The sequence below is a fragment of the Saccopteryx bilineata genome, chromosome 1, assembly GCF_036850765.1.
Source record: "Saccopteryx bilineata isolate mSacBil1 chromosome 1, mSacBil1_pri_phased_curated, whole genome shotgun sequence".
Taxonomy (NCBI): Eukaryota; Metazoa; Chordata; class Mammalia; order Chiroptera; family Emballonuridae; genus Saccopteryx; species Saccopteryx bilineata.
This window is the reverse complement of record NC_089490.1, coordinates 21,739,565-21,762,141: the sequence shown is the minus strand read 5'-3', so window position 1 is coordinate 21,762,141 and position 22,577 is coordinate 21,739,565. Positions and strand designations below refer to the sequence as shown.

General features: G+C 52.8%; 3 protein-coding genes across 3 annotated transcripts; 2 read left to right on the top strand and 1 right to left on the bottom strand.

Annotated features, from left to right (window-relative positions):
• The first annotated feature begins 2,825 nt into the window (after positions 1 to 2,825).
• NFKBIE (NFKB inhibitor epsilon) lies at positions 2,826 to 10,305 on the top strand. The gene is made up of 6 exons (XM_066251558.1): positions 2,826 to 3,460; positions 5,790 to 5,892; positions 6,596 to 6,818; positions 8,063 to 8,151; positions 8,320 to 8,559; positions 9,303 to 10,305. Exons 1-6 carry the CDS (start codon positions 3,087 to 3,089, stop codon positions 9,366 to 9,368), a joined length of 1,095 nt encoding a protein of 364 aa, XP_066107655.1. The 5' UTR covers positions 2,826 to 3,086; the 3' UTR covers positions 9,369 to 10,305.
• Positions 10,306 to 10,927: 622 nt separating this feature from the next.
• Positions 10,928 to 15,268, top strand: SLC35B2 (solute carrier family 35 member B2). The gene is made up of 4 exons (XM_066251546.1): positions 10,928 to 11,112; positions 11,645 to 11,838; positions 12,041 to 12,195; positions 12,948 to 15,268. Exons 1-4 carry the CDS (start codon positions 11,102 to 11,104, stop codon positions 13,884 to 13,886), a joined length of 1,299 nt encoding a protein of 432 aa, XP_066107643.1. The 5' UTR covers positions 10,928 to 11,101; the 3' UTR covers positions 13,887 to 15,268.
• Positions 15,110 to 20,776, bottom strand: HSP90AB1 (heat shock protein 90 alpha family class B member 1). Its single transcript, XM_066251535.1, has 11 exons — positions 20,630 to 20,776; positions 20,125 to 20,331; positions 19,769 to 19,928; positions 19,471 to 19,604; positions 19,049 to 19,357; positions 18,272 to 18,437; positions 17,554 to 17,744; positions 16,955 to 17,102; positions 16,548 to 16,816; positions 15,602 to 15,935; positions 15,110 to 15,483 (listed from the first exon to the last, which is right to left on the bottom strand). The coding sequence occupies exons 1-11, from the start codon at positions 20,774 to 20,776 to the stop codon at positions 15,374 to 15,376; spliced, it is 2,175 nt and encodes a 724-aa protein (XP_066107632.1). The 3' UTR covers positions 15,110 to 15,373.
• Between the last annotated feature and the right edge of the window lie 1,801 nt (positions 20,777 to 22,577).

Below are 22,577 nucleotides of genomic sequence, written 5' to 3'. Positions count from 1 at the left end.
CATTTTTGGTGGTGGTGGGGTTAGTGGTTAGTGGATATTACTGTTACTATGATACTCAGTTTTGCTTCCAGCAGAGAGAACAATCATACATGTAGGAGAAGCTCCGTACGTTTGTTAAATAGATGAATAAAATGGGGTTGCGTCGGGAGGGCAGTAGGGAAGCTGGTTAGTAGCTATCTACACCCACTCTAGCGTTCTTCCCCCAATGCCAGAGACAGAAGAAGATGCTCCCTCGGGGATGATCTTCTAAACCATTGCTGGCCCATGATTGATGGCACTTAGGGTAGGGGGTAAATAATAAAACACTGGTTTGGGGCTCACCATGTGGGTGGGGTTTGCCTATGGCCTCCCTGGGCCCAGGGAAAGCAGGAATGGGGAAGGAGGAAAGATGTGTTGCATTGGGGCTGGGGCTGGGGTGGTCACCTCAGCAGAGTGTGGCCCAGTGTGTCTGGGGCCTCCCCTTCCTGGCCCCACCATGAATATAAGGATGACAGATGGAGGTATTGAAATATTGTAACCCTCAAGGCCAATGTTTCACCCCTGTGAATAATGATCACTCTGGTTTTTGCTTTTGCTTTTTTTTTTTTTTTTTTACAGAGACAGAGTCAGAGACGGGGATAGACAGACAGCAGGAACAGAGAGATGAGAAGCATCAATCATTAGTTTTTTGTTGCGCATTGCGATACCTTAGTTGTTCATTGACTGCTTTCTCACATGTGTCTTGACCGCGGGCCTTCAGCAGACCGAGTAACCCCTTGCTGGAGCCAGCGACCTTAGGTCCAAGCTGGTGAGCTTTTTGTTCAAGCTGGCAACCTGGGGTCTCAAACCTGGGTCCTCGGCATCCCAGTCCGACACTCTATCCACTGCGCCACCGCCTGGTCAAGCTGCTTTTGCTTTTCTTTTCTTTCTTTCTTTCTTTCTTTCTTTCTTTCTTTCTTTCTTTTCTTTCTTTTTTTTGAGAGAGAGAGAGAGAGAAAGAAAGAGAGAAGAAAGGGGGCAGAAAGAAGCATCCACTCGTTACTCCACTTAGTTGTGGAGCAACCCATACGTGCCTTGACCAGAGATCGAACCAGCAACCTGTAGCTCAAGCCAGCAACCTCAAGCTCAGCCAGCAACCTTGGGTTTGAGTTCACAACCCCAGGCTCAAACCAGTGACCTCAGGTTTTGAACTGGTGACCTCACCACTCTAGGTCGAGGCTCTATCCACTGTGTCACCACCAGTCAGGTGATCAATCTGCTTTTTGATTTTTACTAATTATGTATATTTTTTAAGATTAAAAATCTTTTTTCTCCCTGGCCAGTGGTGGCACAGTAAATAGAGCATCAACCTGGGACGCGGAGGACCCAGGTTTAAATCCTGAGGTCACCAGCTTGACCATGGGGTCACTGGCTTGAGCATGGGGTTATAGGCATGACCCCATGGTCACTGACTTAAGCCCAAGGTTGCTGGCTTGAGAAAGGGGTCACTGGCTCAGCTGGAGTTCCCCGCTCAAGGCACATATGGGAAAGCAATTAATGAACAACTAAGGTGCCCCAACTACGAGTTTATTCTTCTCATCTCTCTCCCTTCCTATCTGTCTGTTCCTGTCTGTCCCTGTCTCTGTGTGTCTGTCTCTCTCTCATTAAAAAAAAAAAAAAAAAAATTCCATTGATTTGAGAGGAGAGAGAAGCATCAACTCGTCGTTCCATGTAGTCATTCCATTTAGTTGTCTACTCATTAATTGCTTTTCATACATGCCCTGCCTGACCAGTGATCAAACCTATGACCTCAGTGCTCTGGGATGATGTTTTATTCATTATGCCACCCGGCCAGAGCAACTCTATTTTTTCAGACAACAACAAAAAAAGCATGACCAACCTTCTTTTAGACAATAGTCGGCCTGAGAAAACGCATTTTTGAAAACACATCCTCATGCCCAATTCTGTGTGATCTTGGAAGTTGACATAGAAGATCTTCCATCCAGGACCTAAAGGGAGACCCTCTCCTTAAAGACCATGGGTGTCCTCGTTCCCTACCCAAAGTCCTGGGCACTGGAAGATGAGAAAGCAAGAGGAATGGAGAGAAATAGGTAGGAGATAGGAAGAAATGCTTCCCCACGCCACCGGCCATGTGCCCTCCCCTACAAGATGCCTAGCTTGTACAGTTAATAAATATTTCTATAACGTCTTGGCTGGACAGTTTAGTTGGTTAGCATTCTCCTGATATACAAAGGTTGCTGGTTTGAACCCCAGTTAGGGGTACTGTAGAAACAGATTGATGTTTTTGTCTATCTGTCTCTCTCTTCCTCTCTCTAAAGTCAATAAATGTTTTTAAAAATTAAAAAGGTGTTAGGAACAGAAATGAAACAGAGGAGAGATCAAAGGGATCAGAGGAAAAGAGAACAGAGGGAAAGGGGATGATAGGATGGGATAAACCTGAAGGGAAGTGGGGAGGGCGCAGTGGGGAGGGGGGCATGGGAGATGTTAAGAGGAATACGGAGGAGGGGGGATGCATTCGGGGCAACACTAGAATCTATGTAAACACAATAAATTAAAATCAATTTTAAAAATGTTTCTTTAACAACAAACGAATGAATAAATGGAAACAATGAGTGAAGAAATTGAGGAAGGAAAGGAAGAAAAGAATGCATAGAATGAAGAAGGAAGGAAAACAGTGAATGTATGAATGGATGGAAGGATGGATGGATGGGTGAATTAACGCAGTAGTGAGTCAGGACCGGGTAACCCCAGACTCGGAGCCAACGCAAAGGGCGGGGTAAGGGGGATTCCGGAGGGCGGGGCCTCTGTCCGGAAGCGCCTCTCGGGGGCGGGGCGTGAGGGGCGGGGCGAGGGAGCGCGACAGACCGGGCATCCCGGCTTACCTGAGCAGCTTCTGCGGTGGACCCTAGCAGCGCTCCGAGCCTCGCCCGTGCTTCTCGCCGACTTCTAGGACTCCCCGCAACCCGGGAACGAGGCCACTGCAGACCGGGCGCCCGTTCTGTCAGGCGGACTTGCAACCCGGAAAGGCGGTGCGCCGGAGCCCGGAGCCCGGAGCCCGGAGCCGGATCCTGCTTGGACCAGGGCCCCCGCGGGCCGGCGCTGCGGGCATGTCGGAGGTGCGCAAGGGGACGGACGAGTCGGATGAGAGCCAGTATGATTCGGGCATCGAGTCTCTGCGCTCTCTGCGCTCCCTGCCGGAGCCCACCCCGACCTCAGCTTCCGGGCCCTCGGACGCCGGAAGCCCCCAGCCCTGGACCCGTCCTACGGGAACCGCCGACGAGCCACGGGAGAAGGAAGACACGGATGGGGAAAGGGCTGATTCCACCTATGGCTCCTCGTCGCTCACCGAGCCCTTGACCTTTTGGAGAAGCCCAGAGAGCGAAAACGAAAACCCATCCCCAGGCTCGCCGCTCTCCCCAGCTGGGCCGCTGAGCCCTCAGCAACTGGAAGCACTTACTTACATCTCTGAGGACGGAGACACGTGAGTGTGGGGCTCTCTAGGCTGGGACAGCACCCCTTCTTCCCCATGCTAACGCCGGGCCTTTCCAGGAGCAGCAACAGGCTGGGCACCCCCTCTCTGAAGGTCTCTCAAGGCACCAGTCCCAGCAGGGGCATTCTCCACTCTCCAAACTCCAAACTTAACCCTCACCCCACTTTTGAGCTCTAGCCAGGCCCAGTCCGGAGGACCTGGAATCACCTCTCTGCCGTCCCTTTTGGAGGTGGGCAGAGCTGGTAGGGACCCTTACCAGGCACCTGGAACCCCAGCTAGGCTCCTGAAAACTTACCAATAACCCACCACTAGGAAGAGAAAATTCCCCTGGCCAGTCCAGTTTGTTTGTGTTGTTTTTTCTTGCTAGGGGAGAGGGCATCCTTCCTTGTGCAATATCTGGAATTCCCGGCCCCTGACCTCAGAATGCCTTGTCTTAAGGAACAAGAGGTGCCTGTTACAGGTTGCCAATGGAGGCCGGGATGCTAGGGGTGGGGGGATTGCCAGGGTGCAGAGCCGAAGCTGGCCCGGGGGGGAGGGGGGCGGTGAGCCAGGTTGGGGCACTCCTGCCCCAGCAGACTGACAGGAGGCTGGCTGCCCCAGCTTACTTCCTTCTCTGCTGAGAAAGGGGAAGTGAGGGTTCCAGTCAGCCTTACCGACACCTTCTGTCTCCTGAGCCCCAAGGCCCCTCACTATCCTTTCTGAGGCCCTTGACCATTTCTGCCAAGGCCCAGGTGGAGCTTGGTGAGGACTGGGCTGGGAGTTGAAGTAAGAGACAGTGCAGAAGTCCCAGCCAGTTGAGGATTTGCCACTCAAGAAGATAAAACACTGTTAGGATGAGGGATGGCTGGAATTTGGGGGCTGAGACGCAGAGTGGAGGGAGTTGGGGACCCAGATCAGGGATGTTGAACAAGGTGAGGGGGGCTGTAGAAGGGGCAGGAAGTGTCTGTCCTGATCTGCTTTTTGTAAATACAAGGGTCCTAATTCTGGGTGACCTTTGACAAAAATAGCTTTGAGACCCAGTGGGCTTGAGAGGAGTGACCCCAGGCCTTTTGTACTCTGCCCAGATTACTAGCCCTCAGGCCCAGACCAAGCTTTCGGGGGCTCCATGTGAAATACCTATAGCTGACCTTTGACCCAGGGAATGGGGACTTCTGGTTGGTGCCCTCCTTTGTTAGCCTCTCAGCCCAGCCTTTACCGCCTCTAGTTAGAGACAGGTGTTGTGTCTAGACTGGGGGGTGGGGGGTGTCAGGACTCCCTAGGGGGTCCCTTCCCTCGGAAGTGTCTGGGGTGTGAGACTTATGGAAGTGGGAAGAGGAAGTGGGAGGAGAGAGACTGAGGGAGAGAGGGAGGTGGCTGCAGGAATGTGACCCAGAGAGCTGGTCCTGGCCTAGGGGATTTCCAGAGCGGTTCCTCCCTCCCTCGTCACTCTCTCCTGGGCCTCTCCTGCCGCCTGCCGCCAAGCCTGCCCCACGCCTGCCTAAGCAGCCCCCTCCCCAGCCTGAACAGGCCTCTTAGCCAGTCTACCCAGTCACTGATGCCCCAAGGCACCTGTCCTGGCCTAGACCCTTCTGCTCTGGTTTTCATTTTCCCCACCTGATGTGGGGAAACCCCAGGACTGGAACTTCCCCTTCAAGCTGCCCTCCCGCCCCTAGATTAAGGCTCTTTGTCCCCCAATAAACACATTTTCTGCACTGCATCGACCTCACCTTGGAGGTGCACACAGAGTGGAGGGCTCTGGCCGGACCCACCCAGTCTGTGCTGTCTGAGGAGTGGCCCTCTTGACTCACTTCCCTGAGGGGGGCAACAGCACAGATGTGGCACTTCTCCTTGCTCCTTATCCAAGGGCTCCTGTTTTCTCTCCCTTGGCATGTGCAACATTGAGTGTCTGAGAGGGGGTGTGACTCCACTCCTGCCCTCTCTGCTCTCCCTATTGGGGTGGGGGTAAGTGGGGAGCTCAGCCCTGGAAGCCACCTCTGCACTACCCTGGCAGCTTTCAGTTTGGCTGTGGAGCTGCAGCTGGTCTGGCAGGGCCCGAGGGCAGAGGGGAGTGGGGTGTGGCACAGGAAGGACCTTGGCCCTTCAGTACCCTGCCCACACTCCCATTGAGCCAAGACCTTCCTTGAAGGCCAGAGATGGGAACTTGGAGCCTCCACCCCCAGGATCCTGGCTTCCCGCACCAACCCTCACTTCCTGGCACAAACTCTCACTTCCTACACTTACCCTATGGGTGGCTTCATAGAGATGTGTTCCTTCTAATCCTGGGACTCCGAGCCACTCTCTGTCCTGGGCCCTGACACTAAACCCTGGCCCTGCTCTCCAGGCTGGTCCACCTGGCTGTGATTCATGAGGCCCCAGCTGTGCTGCTCTGTTGCCTGGCTTTGCTGCCCCAGGAGGTCCTGGACATTCAGAACAACCTTTACCAGGTGGGTGGAAAGGATGGCTGTGCCCAGATACCCATATCTGCCCTGCCAGCCATCCTGAGCTGTCACACAAATGACCTTAGGTCACTTACTCAGGAAACTGAGCTAGAAGTGAGGCTACAGACACGAGTAAGACACGGCCTCTGCCCACAGGGCGTTCGAGTCCGGTCTAGGGGACTCATGTCAACACATCATTACACAGGATGGCGACAAGAGTTGGGATGGAGATACCTAAGCAGCTGCTGTGGGACCTGGTGTCTGTGGGGAGCAGCCAGGGAGGGGTTATGCAGAGGTGACATCTGCAGGGGGGCTTGAAGGGGAGTGTGCCAGGTGGCGAGTGCCTGGCGCCTCTGTCTCCTCTCCCCAGCCCCTCTCTGTCACCTGGGCCTTAGGGAGAACAGAGCTCTCCCTAGAAGGTGAGAAGGTAGACCTGCCCATCTGTCCACTCTCGAGGGGCTAGAGGGCCTACAAGAAGAACAGGGGGCCATTTTTCTCACCCTGCCTCCAGAATTGGGGTTCCAAGAGGTTGGGGGGAGTGACAGAGGGAAGGGCTTGGTAGTATGGCTTTGGGAGACCAGGGTCATAGCCTCTATAAAATGCTCTCAAGGAAGGTGCTGGCAGTTGTCAATTCCTGTGCCCACTTGAGCATGTTCCCAAAGGTGGGTACCTGTGTCAGTGGCCTGCGACCCTCTGTTTGTGTCCCCAGACAGCACTTCATCTGGCTGTACATCTGGACCAGCCAGGCACAGTTCGGGCCCTCGTGCGGAAAGGGGCCAGCCGCACGCTACAAGACCGGCATGGTGACACAGCCCTGCACGTGGCCTGCCAGCGCCAGCACCTAGCCTGTGCCCGCTGCCTGCTGGAGGGACAGCCCGAGCCGGGCAGAGGGCCACCTCTGTCCCTGGACCTCCAGCTGCAAAACTGGCAAGGTACAGGCGGCCACGGGCCCGTAGGGTGAGGAGGGGATAGAGAACAAGGGTCCCTGCTCTCAGGGAATGGGGGGTCAGTCATAACTTGTCCCTTAATGTACCCCAGTCCTAAGCACATACTCAGTACATCTTTGCTGAATGAATGAATGAATTTGATTTAGAATTTACTTAGAACCTTCTGTGTGCTAGACAGAGCTAAACCTTGCCCTGAAGATATTCAGTTTAACAGACATTATTGATTCATTCAACAAAAATGTACTAAGGACCTCTTTGTGCCAGACACTATTCTAGGAGCCGGGTGTGCATCTGTAAACAAAACAGAACTGAGACCAACAAAAAGTATATGAAGTGGGTTCTCTAGTAGATGAAAAGGCAGTAAGTGCTCTGGGAAAGTAGAGCAGCGCGAGAGGAGCTGGAACACGGGGAATGGGGCTGTGATTATTTGTGATTAAATAGGTGGTCGGGGCAGGCCTCGTGGAGCAGGGACACTTGAGCAGAGACTTGAGGGAGGTGAGGCGTGTGAATCTGAATCTAGTTCTATAAGCAGAGGGGAATCAAGGCCAGAAAGGAGAGAGCAGAAAGATTAGGGAGCCTGGCCAGTAGGGGTGCAGTAGAGACAGGTTGACCTGGAGTGCTGAGGTCCCTGGTTGGAAACCCAAGGTCGCTGGCTTGAGTGCAGGCAGGTACGAGAGGAATCAATGAACAAATCAAGGGAAGCAATTACCAGTTGATGCTTCTCTCTGTCCTTCCCATCTCTCTCTCCCTCTTTCTAGTCTCTCTTTCTCTCTCTCTCAAATCAATAAAATAATAATAATAATAATAATAATAATAAAAGGTTAGGGGAGCACACGGGAGGAGGTAGCCCTGGGGAGGCGCTAGGGGCACAAGGACCCCAGAGACCCGTGAAGAAAGTGGCTGTGGGCAGGGCTCGCAGACAGGCAGAGGTAGAGTTGGAGAGAATGGGGAAAAGGGTGTTGGGGGAGGGTATATGTATGGGGGTGTCACTCAGCAACCTGACCCCTGAAGCATGAAAGTTTCAATAACATGACTGAAAAGGTGGAAACTTTGTGTTCCTTTCCCCTCAGATTTTTGAGGGGGGTTTTGGACTTGTGTTTTAACAGCCCTGTGATCAGAGGGACTGAGTGGGCAGTGGGTCCCTTGGGGCTGAGGGGTAGGGAGGTCCCTGAAGAGTGGGAGAGAGTTGGTAGATGCAGATGAGCAGCCCCACGTTCACCCCATCCCAGGTCTGGCCTGTCTCCACATCGCCACCCTGCAGAGGAACCAGCCACTCATGGAACTGCTTATTGAAAACGGAGCTGACATTGATGTGCAGGTGAGGCGGCCAATCAGGGCGCTGCCGGGCCCAGGGCCTGCCCCACCCCCTGGTCTAGACCCCAGGTCCACTCCCAGTGTCAGAAGTGGCGACATTCACCTTATCCAGAGCCTAGAACCAGCATGCTTCCTTTTGAAGGCCTTGGCTGACATCCTTATTCTCCTCCAGGAGGGCACGAGTGGGAAGACGGCGCTGCACCTGGCTGTGGAGACCCAGGAGCGGGGTCTGGTACAATTCCTGCTCCAGGCTGGGGCCCGGGTAGACGCACGCATGCTCAACGGGTGCACACCCCTGCACCTCGCTGCGGGCCGGGGCCTCAAGGGCATTTCATCCACCCTGTGTGAGGCGGGTGCCGACTCCCTGCTGCGGAACGTGGAGGATGAGACCCCCCAGGACCTGACTGAGGATGTAAGAGGCATCCACTCAGCTCTGCGCTCCAGTCCCCCCCACAGCCAGAGCAGAGACAGGCGCTGTAATGACCGAAAGGGCCAAGGAGTTAAGATCTGGGGTGCAATTCACGACTCGGCCACTCACCTTCGGTGGGAACTTGTGCAAGCTTCTAGCTGCTCTCAGCCTATTTTCTTAACTGGCCATGACCAGGGGGCCCAAACTTGGAGTCCTACAGGCTTCTGCAGCAAAAGTGGATCAGTGAAGCAGGCCAGATGTCAGACAGCAGGGGGCTGGGGGCCTGGGGGAGACCAGAGAGTCTCTGCCTGAGGGTCCACTCTATTCAGCCACAGCAGATAGTTGCAGAAGAGGAATGTGGGTCCAGTATTTCCAGGTCTTGGGAATATTTTAAGAGAGATGAAACCTAGATTTTCTAGATAGTTTCTCATTTTTAAATGTTCAGTGTAAAAAAATATTCAAAATGTTTTGTAAGTATCTGTTTCCTACCCCTAACCCCAAAATTCCAGATCCATGAGATGGTTCACCTCCTTGGTCCTTCTTGTCTGTGATATTCTGGCACTTTCTTAGAGAGTGAGGGCTTGCCTCAGGCCTCTTGCTAGCCCATAGGGACCACCATTTGAGAGACTGGTAGGAAGATTTGTTCCCTGACATCGTTATTTGATGGGGAGAAAATGGCCCAGTGGGTCTCCCTAGTTCCTTTCCCCCTAGGCCCTGATCTTGTTTCTCTCCGTTCTCTTTCTCAGCCCTTCACTCTTTTGCCCTTCGACGACCTAAAGATCTCTGGAATGCCACTGCTGTGTGCCGACTGAAGCCAGGGCAGGGTCTGGGGCCCCGGAGGCTTCACTTTCTCCCATCTGGAAGCTGGGGCCACAGCTGCTGCAGTATGGGGCCAGGCAAGGTGCCCTTCTGGAGTCCTGGGGACTGCTGGGGCCAGCACAGTCCTGAGCTGAGAGGAGGGGTCGCAAGTGAGGGAGGGCCAATCTGGAAGGAAGAGCTTCCCAAGTGGACGGAGATTCTTGGAAGACACCCCCCCCCCAAGCCCCAGGTATCCTGGGTGAAGCCTGTTTACTTCTCTGGAAGATGGTCACCCGGAAACAGCTAACCAGTAGGAAAACAAGGACTCTCCTGAGGGAGGAGAAACTGAAATGTGGGCCATCGGGGCCCTGAGGGCTCCCGTCTCCCTGCTGTTGGGGACTGTTAAACACTGTCGTTTAAAGACTTGACACAGAAGGCCCGGACTGAGCCTCTGGGGAAGGGGAAGTTTCAATAACATGACACTAAAATGGCAGAGACTTTTAAAAGTCCCCCCACCCCCCTAGAGTTATTTTGTGTGAATGCATGTCTGTGTGCACTGGGGATTTTTAGACAGGCCTGCCCTGCGACCTTGTGGTAGAGGCAGAAAGAAGGAAATTGTCACCTGAGCGGGGTGGGACCTTGCTAGGGAAGAGAGGAGGGCTACCTGTCCAGCTAACTGTCCTCAGGCCTCTGTCCAGCACAGGCCCTTGGCCTTTCTGTGGCAATGCAGAGGGATGGAAGAAGAGAAATAAGGAGGTATATATACCTTACCACTGCCTTGGAGGTTGCCACCTGGAGGAGTCTGGGGAGAAGGGCTAGTCTAGGGTGGGTGACACAAGGAAGCTGTGGCTTTGGGGTTCTTTTCTCATATTTCACACATATTTGAGGGCCCTGGTAGGTCAGCATAGGCTAGGAGGAAGAATATGGGAATAAACCAATAGTCTTTGGTCACTTGGAGCATATAGTCTAGTGAGTGAGACAGCCATTAAAATCATAAATTTCCATGTAACATAAATATGTAACTACAAGTTGCAATGGAGGCTGTAAAGGAAAAAGTAGGGCGAAGGAGAACAATGGAGTGGGTGAAGGGCCACACTTTGGACAGTCCGTGTCATTTCAACTTAGATGTAAGGATGAGTAAAGGCTGGGGGACATTGTTCGGGGAAAGGCCTTTGGCAAATTAGAGGAACTGAGAAAAGGCCAGTGGGGTTCTACAGGGGATGGGTGAGTGGGCGAGGTAGGCTGGGGCCAGGTCATGCAGAGCCTTGCAAGTCATGAGGAATAGGAGACAGAACTGCTGGCCCAGCCTAAACGGGACATCGTCCTGTCAGAAACCGGTAACATAAGGGGAAGTGCTTGGGTCAGAACCTCAGTGTCCCCACCCCTAAGATGGCAGTGCCTCCCCGGCTGGTTTTGAGGGCTACAGGCGATGACGAAGCGGGGGCAGGGGGTATGGGGTTCGGGCTCCCCACCTCCCTTGCCCAAGGCAGCATACACCGGGACACCGAGCTGTGTCTCCCTCCGGACCGCGCGGGGGCGCTGTGGCCCAGCGGCGGCCCGGGGCGCTGCGTGGTCGCGGCGGGGGGCGGAGGGGCGGCCGCGGGCAGGCAGGGAGGCGGGAAGATCGCGGCACTTCCGCTATCCGCTGGCTCACTGGCAGCTTCTGGAGGCGACGGCGGGAGCGGAGGGACCGCGCGGCCCGGGGCCTCCCATTCCCCGGTCCCCTCCGCCCCACACGGCCCGGACCATGGTTGCCAGGTGGGGGGCTATGGGGCGGCGAGTCCACGTGACCGAGCCCCGGGGCCACGTGACTGCTGCTCCTCCGCCGGGTGTGCCGGGTGGGGGGTTGGGGTGGGTCCCAGCTGTCGGGCGGTGGTCGGGCAGAGCACTCGGCGGAGCCCGCGGCACCGGCGGGCTGGGGGCGCGGCATGGGCTTGCGCTCTTTGGGGGACTTCGGGAGTGTCAGGCGGAGGAGTTGGGAAACCCCGGCGCTCGGGGGACCTGGCGGGTGGGGGGAAGGAGGGGGCGCCGCCTCTGGCCGGAGCAGCCGGCGAGCGCTGGAGGGAACAGAGGGAACCTGTGTGGCCGCAGGGGCGGGTCCGTCCCCAGGGAGGGAGGAAGCCCTGCCTGGACTGCGCTGGCCCCCCAAGGAGAGAGAGGCTCTTTGTCCTGGCTGGGCTGCAGCTGAGGGGATCGGGGAGGTGACTCCGGGCCCTTCTCCAGTGTGGTCCCTTCTGGAGGGCCGAGTGGATGAACTGCACCCTAATCCTTATGTCCGCTGTCCCCGCAGGTGGTGGGCAGTGATGGTGCTGGTTGCGGTCCCCTCCCTGGGCGCAGGTGGTGAGACCCCCGAAGCCCCTCCGGAGTCATGGACCCAGCTATGGTTCTTCCGCTTTTTGGTGAATGCTGCTGGCTATGCCAGCTTTATGGTACCTGGCTACCTGCTCGTGCAGTACTTCAGGCGAAGGAACTACCTGGAGACAGGTGTGTGGGGAAAGGGCGGGGAAGTGTGCCAGGTCCATATTAAGAGTAGTGTTGGCCAGCCGCCAAACAGGAATGTGGTTTGAAAAGAGGGAGGGAGGGCGGGCGGGCGGGCAGGCCCTATCGCAAGGCAAGCTGGCTGTTCTGGAGATGATGAGGAGGTGCTAGGGAGAAGACTGGGGCTTGACCTGTGTGCCTTCTTCAGGCAGGGGTCTCTGCTTCCCCCTGGTGAAAGCTTGTGTGTTTGGCAATGAGCCCAAGGCCTCCGACGAGGTTCCCCTGGCTCCCAGGACGGAGCCGGCAGAGACCACGCCTACTTGGCAGGCCCTGAAGTTGCTTTTCTGTGCGGTGGGACTCCAGGTAGGTAGCCACGCAGGCATACTCTGCTTCTCGTCCTGGGTTGGGTCCCCTTGGGCAGGGTCTCTGGAACCAGAGTTTTCACCCTACTAGTCCCAACAGTGTGCTGGTTAGTATGTTATGTGTCCCCCTCCTGCCAAAGGCACACTGTACCACCACCTTCTTAGAGGTGGTTGGTGGAAATGTCTTTACCCCCTCCTTTCTCTTACCTTTTTTTCTGTGATTTCTACTGTGCTGTTATTACACTTTCCCCTGCAATGATGTGTTTCATATACTGTAAACCTACTGATGGAAGTTTGGGTAAGCCATGCAGCCTCCCCCCACACTGCATGTGAGGAGTGCCAAGGTGCTGACCTCGTGGCATTTTTGAGTAGATGCTGCTAATTCTACTTCATATAACATGTTAAACTGATAGGTATCTGATCTCTAAGAATTCTTGCCGCCCTGAATTGGGTGGAAATAGGTAGGAAAATACTTGGGATGGGGTCAGCTCTAACATACCCTACTGTGGGGTCAGACAGGACCTGGGCAGTTCTAAAGCCATTTGTTGTGATTCACACACACTTGATTCCCTGCAAGGTGAATCCAGGCTTGAGAGTGAAGGGGAAACTTCTAGTTACTCAGAGGAACAAAAATATGTATGCTATCCTTTAAGCCATTTAAACAGCATTCTGAGGAAGAGGGAGGTTGTTGAGATTCTTTTTTGCCAACCTTTCCTTCTTTGCTCTTCTCTGTCTCCACCCTCCCCCACCCAGGTGTCTTACCTGACTTGGGGAGTGTTGCAGGAGAGAGTGATGACCCGCAGCTATGGGGCCACGGCCACATGGGCAGGTGAGCGCTTCACAGACTCTCAGTTCCTGGTGCTGATGAACCGAGTGCTGGCTCTGATCGTGGCTGGCCTCTACTGCCTCCTCTGCAAACAGCCCCGGCACGGGGCACCCATGTACCGGTACTCCTTTGCCAGCCTGTCAAATGTGCTTAGCAGCTGGTGCCAATATGAAGCTCTCAAGTTTGTCAGCTTTCCCACCCAGGTGCTGGCCAAGGCCTCTAAGGTGATCCCTGTCATGCTGATGGGAAAGTTGGTGTCTCGGCGCAGCTACGAACACTGGGAATACCTGACAGCTGGCCTTATCTCCGTTGGAGTCAGCATGTTTCTGCTGTCCAGTGGACCAGAGCCCCGGAGCTCTCCGGCCACCACACTCTCGGGCCTGATCCTGTTGGCAGGCTATATTGCCTTTGACAGCTTCACCTCAAACTGGCAGGATGCTCTGTTTGCCTATAAGATGTCATCAGTGCAGATGATGTTCGGGGTCAACTTCTTCTCCTGCCTCTTCACAGTGGGCTCCCTGCTAGAGCAGGGGGCCCTCCTGGAGGGGACCCGCTTCATGGGGAGACACAGCGAGTTTGCTGCACACGCCCTGCTCCTGTCTGTGTGCTCCGCGTGCGGCCAGCTTTTCATCTTCTACACCATTGGACAGTTTGGGGCCGCAGTCTTCACCATCATCATGACCCTCCGGCAGGCGTTTGCCATTCTGCTCTCCTGCCTCCTCTATGGCCACACTATCACTGTGGTGGGGGTTCTGGGGGTGGCTGTGGTCTTTGCTGCCCTCCTGCTCCGGATCTATGCCCGGGGCCGTTTAAAGCATCGGGGAAAGAAGGCTGTGCCCGTTGAGTCCCCTGTGCAGAAGGTTTGAAGGACCCGAGGGGCAAAGTGAAGTAGGACCCTTTCACCAAACCGTTTTCCTCTCCCTGTCATTCCTCCAAGGCGCTGGCTCAAGGGCAAAATGCAGGTTTTCTCAGCATCACAAACCAGCTCTGCAGTCAAGGGTAGGGGCCAGGAGGCAGCCTTCCCTTATGCCTTAAGTCACCAGCCCTACAGTAGGCACTGTTCTTGAGCCTCAGGGTAGTGGTTACAGTCCTCAGTGTATGTGGGGGGTCAACAAGGTGGATGCATCTTCCGGAGCCCCTCCCCCCTTAAATTACCTTCAGTCTTCAACCAGTTGGCTTTGCCACCACCCTCACCTATGCTTGACCCTACCCTCAATTACCCACCCATTTAGACTCCCTCCTCCGGTACCTGCATTTCCTCCTCTGGTGAGTGTAGGCCACCGCTGCTCTAAGATAATTGAGATGCTGTGCAAGGGGCAGGATGTGGGGGGAGCCCTGCCCAGCACCACCACCCTGTGCTCCAGGACCCCTAGGCTGAGGCTTGATGAGCTAGTTGCAGGTTTTGGTACTTTGGAAATGTAATTTTCTGCTCTCATAATTTTATTTTATTAAATTAAATTGCTGCAAGGAATTGATCCTGTCTTTTAGATGATGAGTATATGCTTTAAAGAGGGGACTGAGGCCCCGGCCGTTTGTGTTTGTCTCAGTGGTAGAGCGTCGGCCTGGCATGCAGGAGTCCCAGGTTTGATTCCCGGCCAGGGCACACAGGAGAAGCACCCATCTGCTTCTCCATCCCTCCCCCCCCTCTCCTTCCTCTGTCTCTCTTCCCCTCCTGCAGCCAAGGCTCCACTGGAGCAGTTTCCCGGGCGCTGAGGATGGCTCCATGGCTTCTACCTCAGGTGCTAGAGTGGCTCTGGTTGCAACAGAGCAACACCCCAGATGGGCAGAGCATAGCCCCCTGGTGGGCATGCCAGGTGGATCCCAGTTGGGCGCATGCGGGAGTCTGACTGCCTCCGTTTCTGGCTTCAGAAAAATACAAAAAAAGGGGGTTTAAAGGGTGTTAACAATGGTAACCTCTTAGTCAAGTGTTGTGTGACTTCTCAACTGCTACATGGTCCCAGCAAATCAGCTTTTGATGTACTATGCATTCTACAACATGTACTCCTGATGACAAGTGGGACTTGGGAGAGAGCATCTAAGAAACTCAAAAGGTAGCATTCTAGCCACTCTTGACACATGGGAACAAAACTGTATAAAACTGCATTTTCTTTATTTTGTATACTTTTTAACTTCAGAACAAAATAAACAAACCCCACAATACACAACATCCAAACCCGTTGTCAAATGTGAGAGGGGAAGGCTTGAGGCCCTTGTAACCTGCCTTAGATACAGGTGAGGAAGGAAAAACAGAACACTAGACATCAGTAGAGAAACCAGGTGGGCCAGGGCCACTCAGGGCTGCTGGGGAAGTCATGAACACTACAGAGGACACAATGTCTGCAGATACAAACTCCTAATCTACTTCTTCCATGCGAGAAGCATCCTCATCCCCCTCAAGGGGAGGGATCTCATCAGGTACGGCAGCACTGGGCTCTTCTGCTGTTACTTCATCTTCATCAATGCCTAAAAGTGGAAAAGAAATGTCGTAAGATTTGACCCAACCAAGTAGAACCAAGTCAAATCTGTCCCCACAAAGACCCGTTCCCCAACTCCTTGCCACACTTGGATAAGGGGTGTTCACCTAGGCCTAGCTTGATCATGCGGTAGATGCGGTTTGAGTGGGTCTGTGGATCCTCAAGTGAGAAGCCGGAGGACAGCAGCGCAGTTTCAAACAGCAGCACCACAAGGTCCTTGACAGCTTTGTCATTCTTGTCTGCCTCTGCCTTCTGCCGCAGAGTCTCCACGATGGGGTGGTCGGGGTTGATCTCCAGGTGCTTCTTAGCCATCATGTAGCCCATTGTCGAGTTATCCCGAAGGGCCTGGGCTTTCATGATCCGCTCCATGTTAGCTGTCCAGCCGTAGGTGCTGGTCACAATGCAGCAGGGTGAAGACACAAGCCTATTGGAGATTGTCACCTATGGACAGTCAAAAACCTCAGGTTACATTAAACCAGATTACCTCTTCAAGCTTATTAAGAGTTATAGCAGTTTAAGTCCTACTCTCAGAAAAAATGCTTCATTTTTGTCAAATTTTGTAAAAATGGCAACCTTAAACCTGCCTGCGTAAGAAAGAGGTAAGGCCCTGGCCAGTTGGCTCAGCGGTCCAGCATGTGTAAGTCCCTGGTTCGATTCCTGGCCAGGGCACAGGAGAAGCGCCCATCTGCTTCTCTACCCTTCCCCCCTTCTCCCTCTCTCTTTTCCTCTCCCACAGCCAAGGCTCCATTGGAGCAAAGGTGGCTCCAGCGCAGAGGATGGCTCCATGGCCTCCACCTCAGGCCCTAGAATGGCTGATTGCAACACCCCAGATGGGCCGAGCATTGCCCCCTGGTGGGCATGCTGGGTGGGTCCTGGTGGGGTGCCTGCGGGGGAGTGTGCTTCGCTTCTCACTTCAGAAAAACACAAAGAAGAGGTAAGGTGGCTCTATATTAGGTTGTTAAATCCCACTAATTGTATAAGAGGCCAAGATTCTGAGGGAAACAGCCCCCGAAGGTATCTATTACAAAATAGATCAGCTCCAGAATTGCTTACCTTCTCGACCTTCTTATCCAAGATTTCTTTCATGAGTTTGCAGAGGTTCTCAAACTTGGCCTTACTCTCTTCCATTTTCTTCTTTTCCTCTTCATCCTCAGGTAGTTCCAGACCCTCCTTGGTAACTGAGACCAGGCTTTTCCCATCAAACTCCTTGAGCTGCTGCACACAGTACTCGTCAATAGGCTCTGTCATGTAGACTACCTCAAAGCCCCGCTTCCGCACTCGCTCCACAAAAGCCGAGTTGGCAACTTGCTCCTTGCTTTCACCTGCAGGATTATTGTTGAACATAACTCAGACATAAGCTTCATTCCACCAATTCCCAGGCAACCCTGAATGTATCCTTCCCGCCTCCCAATCCCACACCTCCAAGAGGCAGCTCTGATCGGACCCAGGCTCCCACGCACCAGTGATATAATAGATGGACTTCTGGGTCTCCTTCATGCGAGACACATATTCTGAAAGAGAAGTCATTTCATCTCCAGACTGGGAGGTATGATAGCGCAGAAGCTCAGAAAGCCGTCGCCGATTAGTTGAGTCCTCATGGATCCCAAGCTTTAAAGGTAGGAGAAAAAAGCCAGTCTTACTTGAAAATAATCTCTTACCCTTTATGTAAATGAAAACATGAGTAAATCCAGCCCTGGCCAGTGGCTCAGTGGATAAAGCATCAGCCTGGTATATGGACATCCCAGGTTTGATTCCCAAGTCAGGGCACACAGGAGAAGCAACCATCTGCTTTCTCTCCCCCCTTCTTCTCCCTCCTTCCTGTCCCACAGCCAATGCCTCAACTGGTTCAAGAGAGGCCCCAAGGTGCTGAGAAGAGCTTGGTTTTTCCAAGCAGTCAGCCTTGGGTGCTAAAAATAGCTCAGTTACAGGAGCATTTGCCCCAGACAGGTTGCCAAGTGGGTCCTAGTAAGGGAGCATGCAGGAACCTGCCTATTTCTCCTCTCACCTTTTAAAAAAAGAAATATCCATCGTAATTGTAAAGCATTTGCTGCTTCCTCACCTTTAGATTTTTAGAGAATGCCTCGTAGAATTTCTTATAGTTTTCCTTGTCTTCCGCCAGCTCAGAGAAGAGCTCAAGGCACTTCTTAACAATGTTTTTGCGAATGACCTTCAAGATTTTGCTCTGCTGAAGCATTTCTCGGGAGATATTCAGGGGAAGGTCCTCAGAGTCAACTACACCACGGATGAAATCTGCAATCACACAGGGAAGAAAGCTCCATTTAAAAAAGATACAAGGTCATCTGATCAGCAAAATAATACATTTTCTCACTGAATTTTCACTTGCTATGGTTGTGGATAATCCTTAATTATCTAAGGTAAAGACTCTATGCCAGGCCCAAGCAGGTTGAAGTCCTGGGCTCAATTCCCGGCCAGGGCACACAGGAGAAGTGCCCATCAGCTTCTCTACCCTTCCCCCTCTCCTTCTTCTCTCTCTCTTCCCCTCCCACAGCCAAGTCTCCACTGGAGCAAAGTTGGTCTGGGTACTGGGGACAGCTCCATGGCCTCCGCCTCAGGTGCTAGAATGGCTCTGGCCACAGTGGAGCAATGCCTCAGATGGGCAGAGCATCACCCCCTGGTGGATCCTGGTTGGGTGCACACGAGTCTATCTGACTGCCTCCCCGCTTCTAACTTCAGAAAAAAGACTAGTGTCCCTGACAATGCTTAAAGCCTCACAGAACTTACCCAACTAAACTACATTAAGCCAAGAGGATACTTACTGAGGTATTCTGGTATCAATTCATCACAACTGTCCATGATGAACACACGACGGACATAGAGTTTGATATTGTTTTTCTTCTTCTTGTTCTCAAAAAGGTCAAAAGGAGCCCGACGGGGAATGAACAGCAATGCCCTGAATTCCAACTGACCTTCTACAGAGAAGTGCTGAAATCCAAGACAAGTCAACAGTGCACATTTCAAGGTTAGGCATAGCTTTTAGACAACACCAAATTATCCAACTGTTTGGAAGAGATCCCTAAGCACTAAGGCAGGCGTCCCCAAACTACAGCCGGCCACATGCGGCCCCCGAGGCCCTTTATCTGGGCCCCGCCACACTTCTGGAAGGGGCACCTGTTTCATTGGTCAGTGAGAGGAGCACTGGATGTGGCGGCCCTCCAATGGTCTAAGGGACAGTGAACTGGCCCCCTGTGTAAAAAGTTTGAGGACCCCTGCACTACAAAGTACTCTAAAAAAACTACTGAGAAAATTAAGCCCTAACAAAATCAATCTAGAATGGTGTAAGCTATATTCTTGGGTCAATGAAAACAGTCAAGTTTGAACCCAGGATTTCTAATTTAAGGCTACCATAGATGCGAAGTGAGATCATTGGGAAGGATGACATTTCTCCACCCTATTCCTGTCACCAGTACATAAATTCATGTGGCTCTGTGGCATTCACAGTTTTAACAACAAACCAGTTGGGCAAGGTCCATTTTTCTAGCACAAGCAATGCCTTTCTACCTGCTCCTATCAAGCCAGTAAACAGGGTTTCTCACCTTGACTGCCAAGTGGTCTTCCCAGTCATTGGTAAGGCTCTTATAGAACTCTCCATATTCCTCCTGAGTGATGTCATCAGGGTTTCTGGTCCAGATGGGCTTGGTCTTGTTCAGTTCTTCTTGATGAATGTATTTTTCCTTAATCTTCTTTGTTTTCTTTTTCTTATCCTTAGTACTATCATCCTCCTCATCTGAACCCACATCTTCAATCTTGGGTTTCTCCTCTTCATCTTTATCTTCCTCTTCTTTCTCCCCCTTCTCTTCCTCTGCTTCATCATCACTGATTTCCTTCTCTCGTTCCTTCTCCAACTACAAGTACCAAAGAAAATCATTTCAGAGTACAGAACACGGAAAACAAAAAAAACAGGGACCATGTAGAGCAGCAGACATCATGCACGTGAGGGTTTCCAGTTCATACTCACATAAAGGGTGATGGGATAACCTATGAACTGTGAGTGCTTCTTCACCACTTCTTTGACCCGCCTCTCCTCTAAGTATTCTGTCTGGTCTTCTTTAAGGTGGAGGATCACTTTTGTACCTCGGCCAATGGGCTCACCTAGAAAGAAGCAATCACAACATAGTATATAGAAACGATACTAAATGCAGAACTGTAGTGAAAAATAACTGCTTTACACATAGAATGCTCAAGATATCTATGTCTGTAACAGATTTCACTACAATTCTATCTCAGAAGATGCATTTACAAGCAAGCCAGCCTACCATGGTCAGCTCGCACAGTGAAGGAGCCCCCAGCAGAAGACTCCCAGGCATACTGCTCATCATCATTGTGCTTGGTGATCACAACCACTTTCTCGGCCACTAGGTAAGCAGAGTAAAAGCCAACACCGAATTGTCCAATCATGGAGATGTCTGCACCAGCCTGCCAAAAAAGTTTAAAGAACACTGAAGTTGCCAGCTCGAAACTCAGGGCTTGCCTGGTCAAGGCACATATGGGAGCTAATGCTTCCTGCTCTCCTCCCTTCCTTCTTCTTTCCTCTATTAAAAAAAAAGAAAAAAAAACAGCCCCCAAAGAACATGAATAAATATGATGTGTGTCTAGCTGAAATGCCACATACCTGAAGAGCCTCCATAAATGCTTTAGTACCAGACTTGGCAATGGTTCCCAAATTATTTATGAGATCAGCTTTGGTCATGCCAATCCCTGTGTCTATCAGAGTCAGGGTTCGGTCCTGGGGGTTGGGGATGATGTCAATTTTCAACTCTTTGCCACTGTCCAACTTGGATGGGTCAGTCAGACTCTCATAGCGTATCTTGTCCAAGGCCTGAAAACACAAAATACAATTTGAACAATTCCGCACTTTAACACCTCTTCAACTAAAAGAACACTTAAGTTATTTTTACTCCCAAAGAGCCTCAATTCTGATCCCTTACCACAATTAAAAATCAGAGTTGGCTACAACATCCCATCTATCCACACAGCAAGGAAAACAGTTTTGGAAGGCCAGTTTTATCCCCTTCAATAGTAGAACCCACAAAATGCCAAAAAAAACAAAACAAACCCTCCCCACACCACCACCCATGAAGACCCCCCCCCCCCATGAAGACCCCCAGGGCACTCACATCAGAAGCATTACTGATCAACTCCCGAAGGAAAATTTCCTTGTTGGAGTAGAAGGTATTGATGATCAGGGACATGAGCTGGGCAATTTCTGCCTGGAAGGCAAAAGTCTCCACCTCCTCCTCTCCATGGTGCACTTCCTCAGGCATCTGAAATAAAAACGGTCAACAATTACAAAGGAACATAATGGCCCCAATTTAAGACTCAAGTTGCTCCAATCACAATGAAGACATCAAAAAGATTTAGTTCAATCTGCTTTGAGCTGGGTGCTATCCTCTTTCAAGAGATTGACTTTCTTCCTAAGACTTCAGGCTGTACGATCAGTCTGAAAACACCTGAGTGGGGAGAAAACTAACAAGTTCTTCAATAAAATACAAGGTCAGATTTTTCCGAGGCCGAACTACTACTACTGTAAGTGGTCCAGGGAACAAAAGCTTCAGGTCACCTAGCCGTTTGTTAGATATGCAGAATACTGGCCCCCAACCAGCGTATCTCGAGTAAGAATCCCAGGTAATCCACACGCAGCTAGAAATCACTGACTACAGTTCTATTACCTTTACTGTTAACAGATTGGGGGGGGGGCCCCAAGCTCACTGGTTTTCCGTTAAACAATGATCGGAAACCGCTCCCCCACTAGGCACGTGCTGCCTCACTATATAGAGGATAAATTCCGAGATATCGGTGGGATATATCGCCGGGAGAGAGCTATTAAAACAAAGAACCAATAAAATAAAGCGAAAGCTCAATCGTGACCCTTAGCACACGTGACTAAAAGTATAGGCCCAACCAAACACAGCTAAGATGGTGGCCTCGGTCCGCCAGGCCGACCCTCCCCACTGGCGGGCAACCGTCGGCCCGGAACAAGAGGAGGGGGCGCCGTCGCGCAGCCTCCCTGCGCCCCAGCATCCGGGCACCAGGGCGGGGCGCTGGGCTCGAGAAGCTTCCAGAACAATCTCAGCTCTCGGAGGGGCGGGGTGAGGAAGGAGTCCATGAATATTCCAGAACCCGCCCCCTCCCCTCCCCTCCTCCTCCAACCGACTGCAGGAAAGCTCTGGAAGAACCGTGGGCCAGTGGAGGCCGAAACCGCTTCCAGCCGCGGGCCCGCAGACTTGAAAGACACATCCACAAGGAAAGGCGACAAGGCCAGGCCACCACCGTGCTGTGCTGAGTCACAGCGAGCGCACCCCCCCCCTCACACTCACTCACTCACACTCTCACACACACACACACACACACACACACACACACACACGCTCCTGCGGACCCTCCAGCGCCCGGAAACGGAGGGGCAAAATGGCAGCGTCCCAGGCCGGCGAGGCCACCACGTGCAGCTGCCCACTACCCGCAGCCCCCCACGCGGCCCACCTCGCCCGGGGCTGGTGGCCGCTTGGGGGAAACCCCGCCGCCTCAGCACAAAAGAGAAAACACCCACCCTGAAGACAGACCGCCCGGCACAGCGAAATCTGGGCTTTGAAAAGAGACGAAAGCAACTCGAAAAGGCCTGCCTGTCAAAAAAACCTAGAAGAGAGCGCTGTGCTTTACCTTGAAGATGAAAAGCTGCAAGGACTCGAGAGCACTACGGGCAGGGCCTGGGGGCTCACACGCCGCAGACTGCGTGCGCAGTGGCGATTCAAGAGAGGAGCTATGCGCCCCCAGCCGCCTTATATAAAGGCGAAGCACCCTTAGCTGCCCGCCCACGGATCCCTCCGCCTTAAAGGAGGATGCCCGTCAGCCCGGCACCTGCCGCCGCCCGCCCTCCTTGACGTCACGACCCAAATAGGAGAGGAAGCGGTGGAAAGCGTGGACCAGACGACCTCTCTCGGCGTGGAGAGCGGGCGTATGCGTTTACGTAGCTACAGCTCCGCACTTCCAGGGCATGACCTACCAGAACTAGAAATTGGTATGCTCAGATGACATAACTGGTGACTCTAAAAGCTAGGGTCTCACTGA

Bases quoted from the DNA above. Each gene is read 5' to 3' on its own strand.
- HSP90AB1 (XM_066251535.1), bottom strand. From the start codon at position 20,776: ATGCCTGAGGAAGTGCACCATGGAGAGGAGGAGGTGGAGACTTTTGCC. The intron at 20,332-20,629 runs GTGAGTGCCCTG...TTGTGTTTTCAG, and splicing joins TGATCAGTAATGCTTCTGAT to GCCTTGGACAAGATACGCTA. The intron at 15,936-16,547 runs GTAAGCAATTCT...GACTGTCCATAG, and splicing joins TGGATAAGAAGGTCGAGAAG to GTGACAATCTCCAATAGGCT.
- SLC35B2 (XM_066251546.1), top strand. The intron at 11,839-12,040 runs GTGTGTGGGGAA...TGCCTTCTTCAG, and splicing joins AAGGAACTACCTGGAGACAG to GCAGGGGTCTCTGCTTCCCC. The intron at 12,196-12,947 runs GTAGGTAGCCAC...TCCCCCACCCAG, and splicing joins TCTGTGCGGTGGGACTCCAG to GTGTCTTACCTGACTTGGGG.
- NFKBIE (XM_066251558.1), top strand. From the start codon at position 3,087: ATGTCGGAGGTGCGCAAGGGGACGGACGAGTCGGATGAGAGCCAGTAT. The intron at 5,893-6,595 runs GTGGGTGGAAAG...TTGTGTCCCCAG, and splicing joins TTCAGAACAACCTTTACCAG to ACAGCACTTCATCTGGCTGT. The intron at 6,819-8,062 runs GTACAGGCGGCC...ACCCCATCCCAG, and splicing joins CCAGCTGCAAAACTGGCAAG to GTCTGGCCTGTCTCCACATC.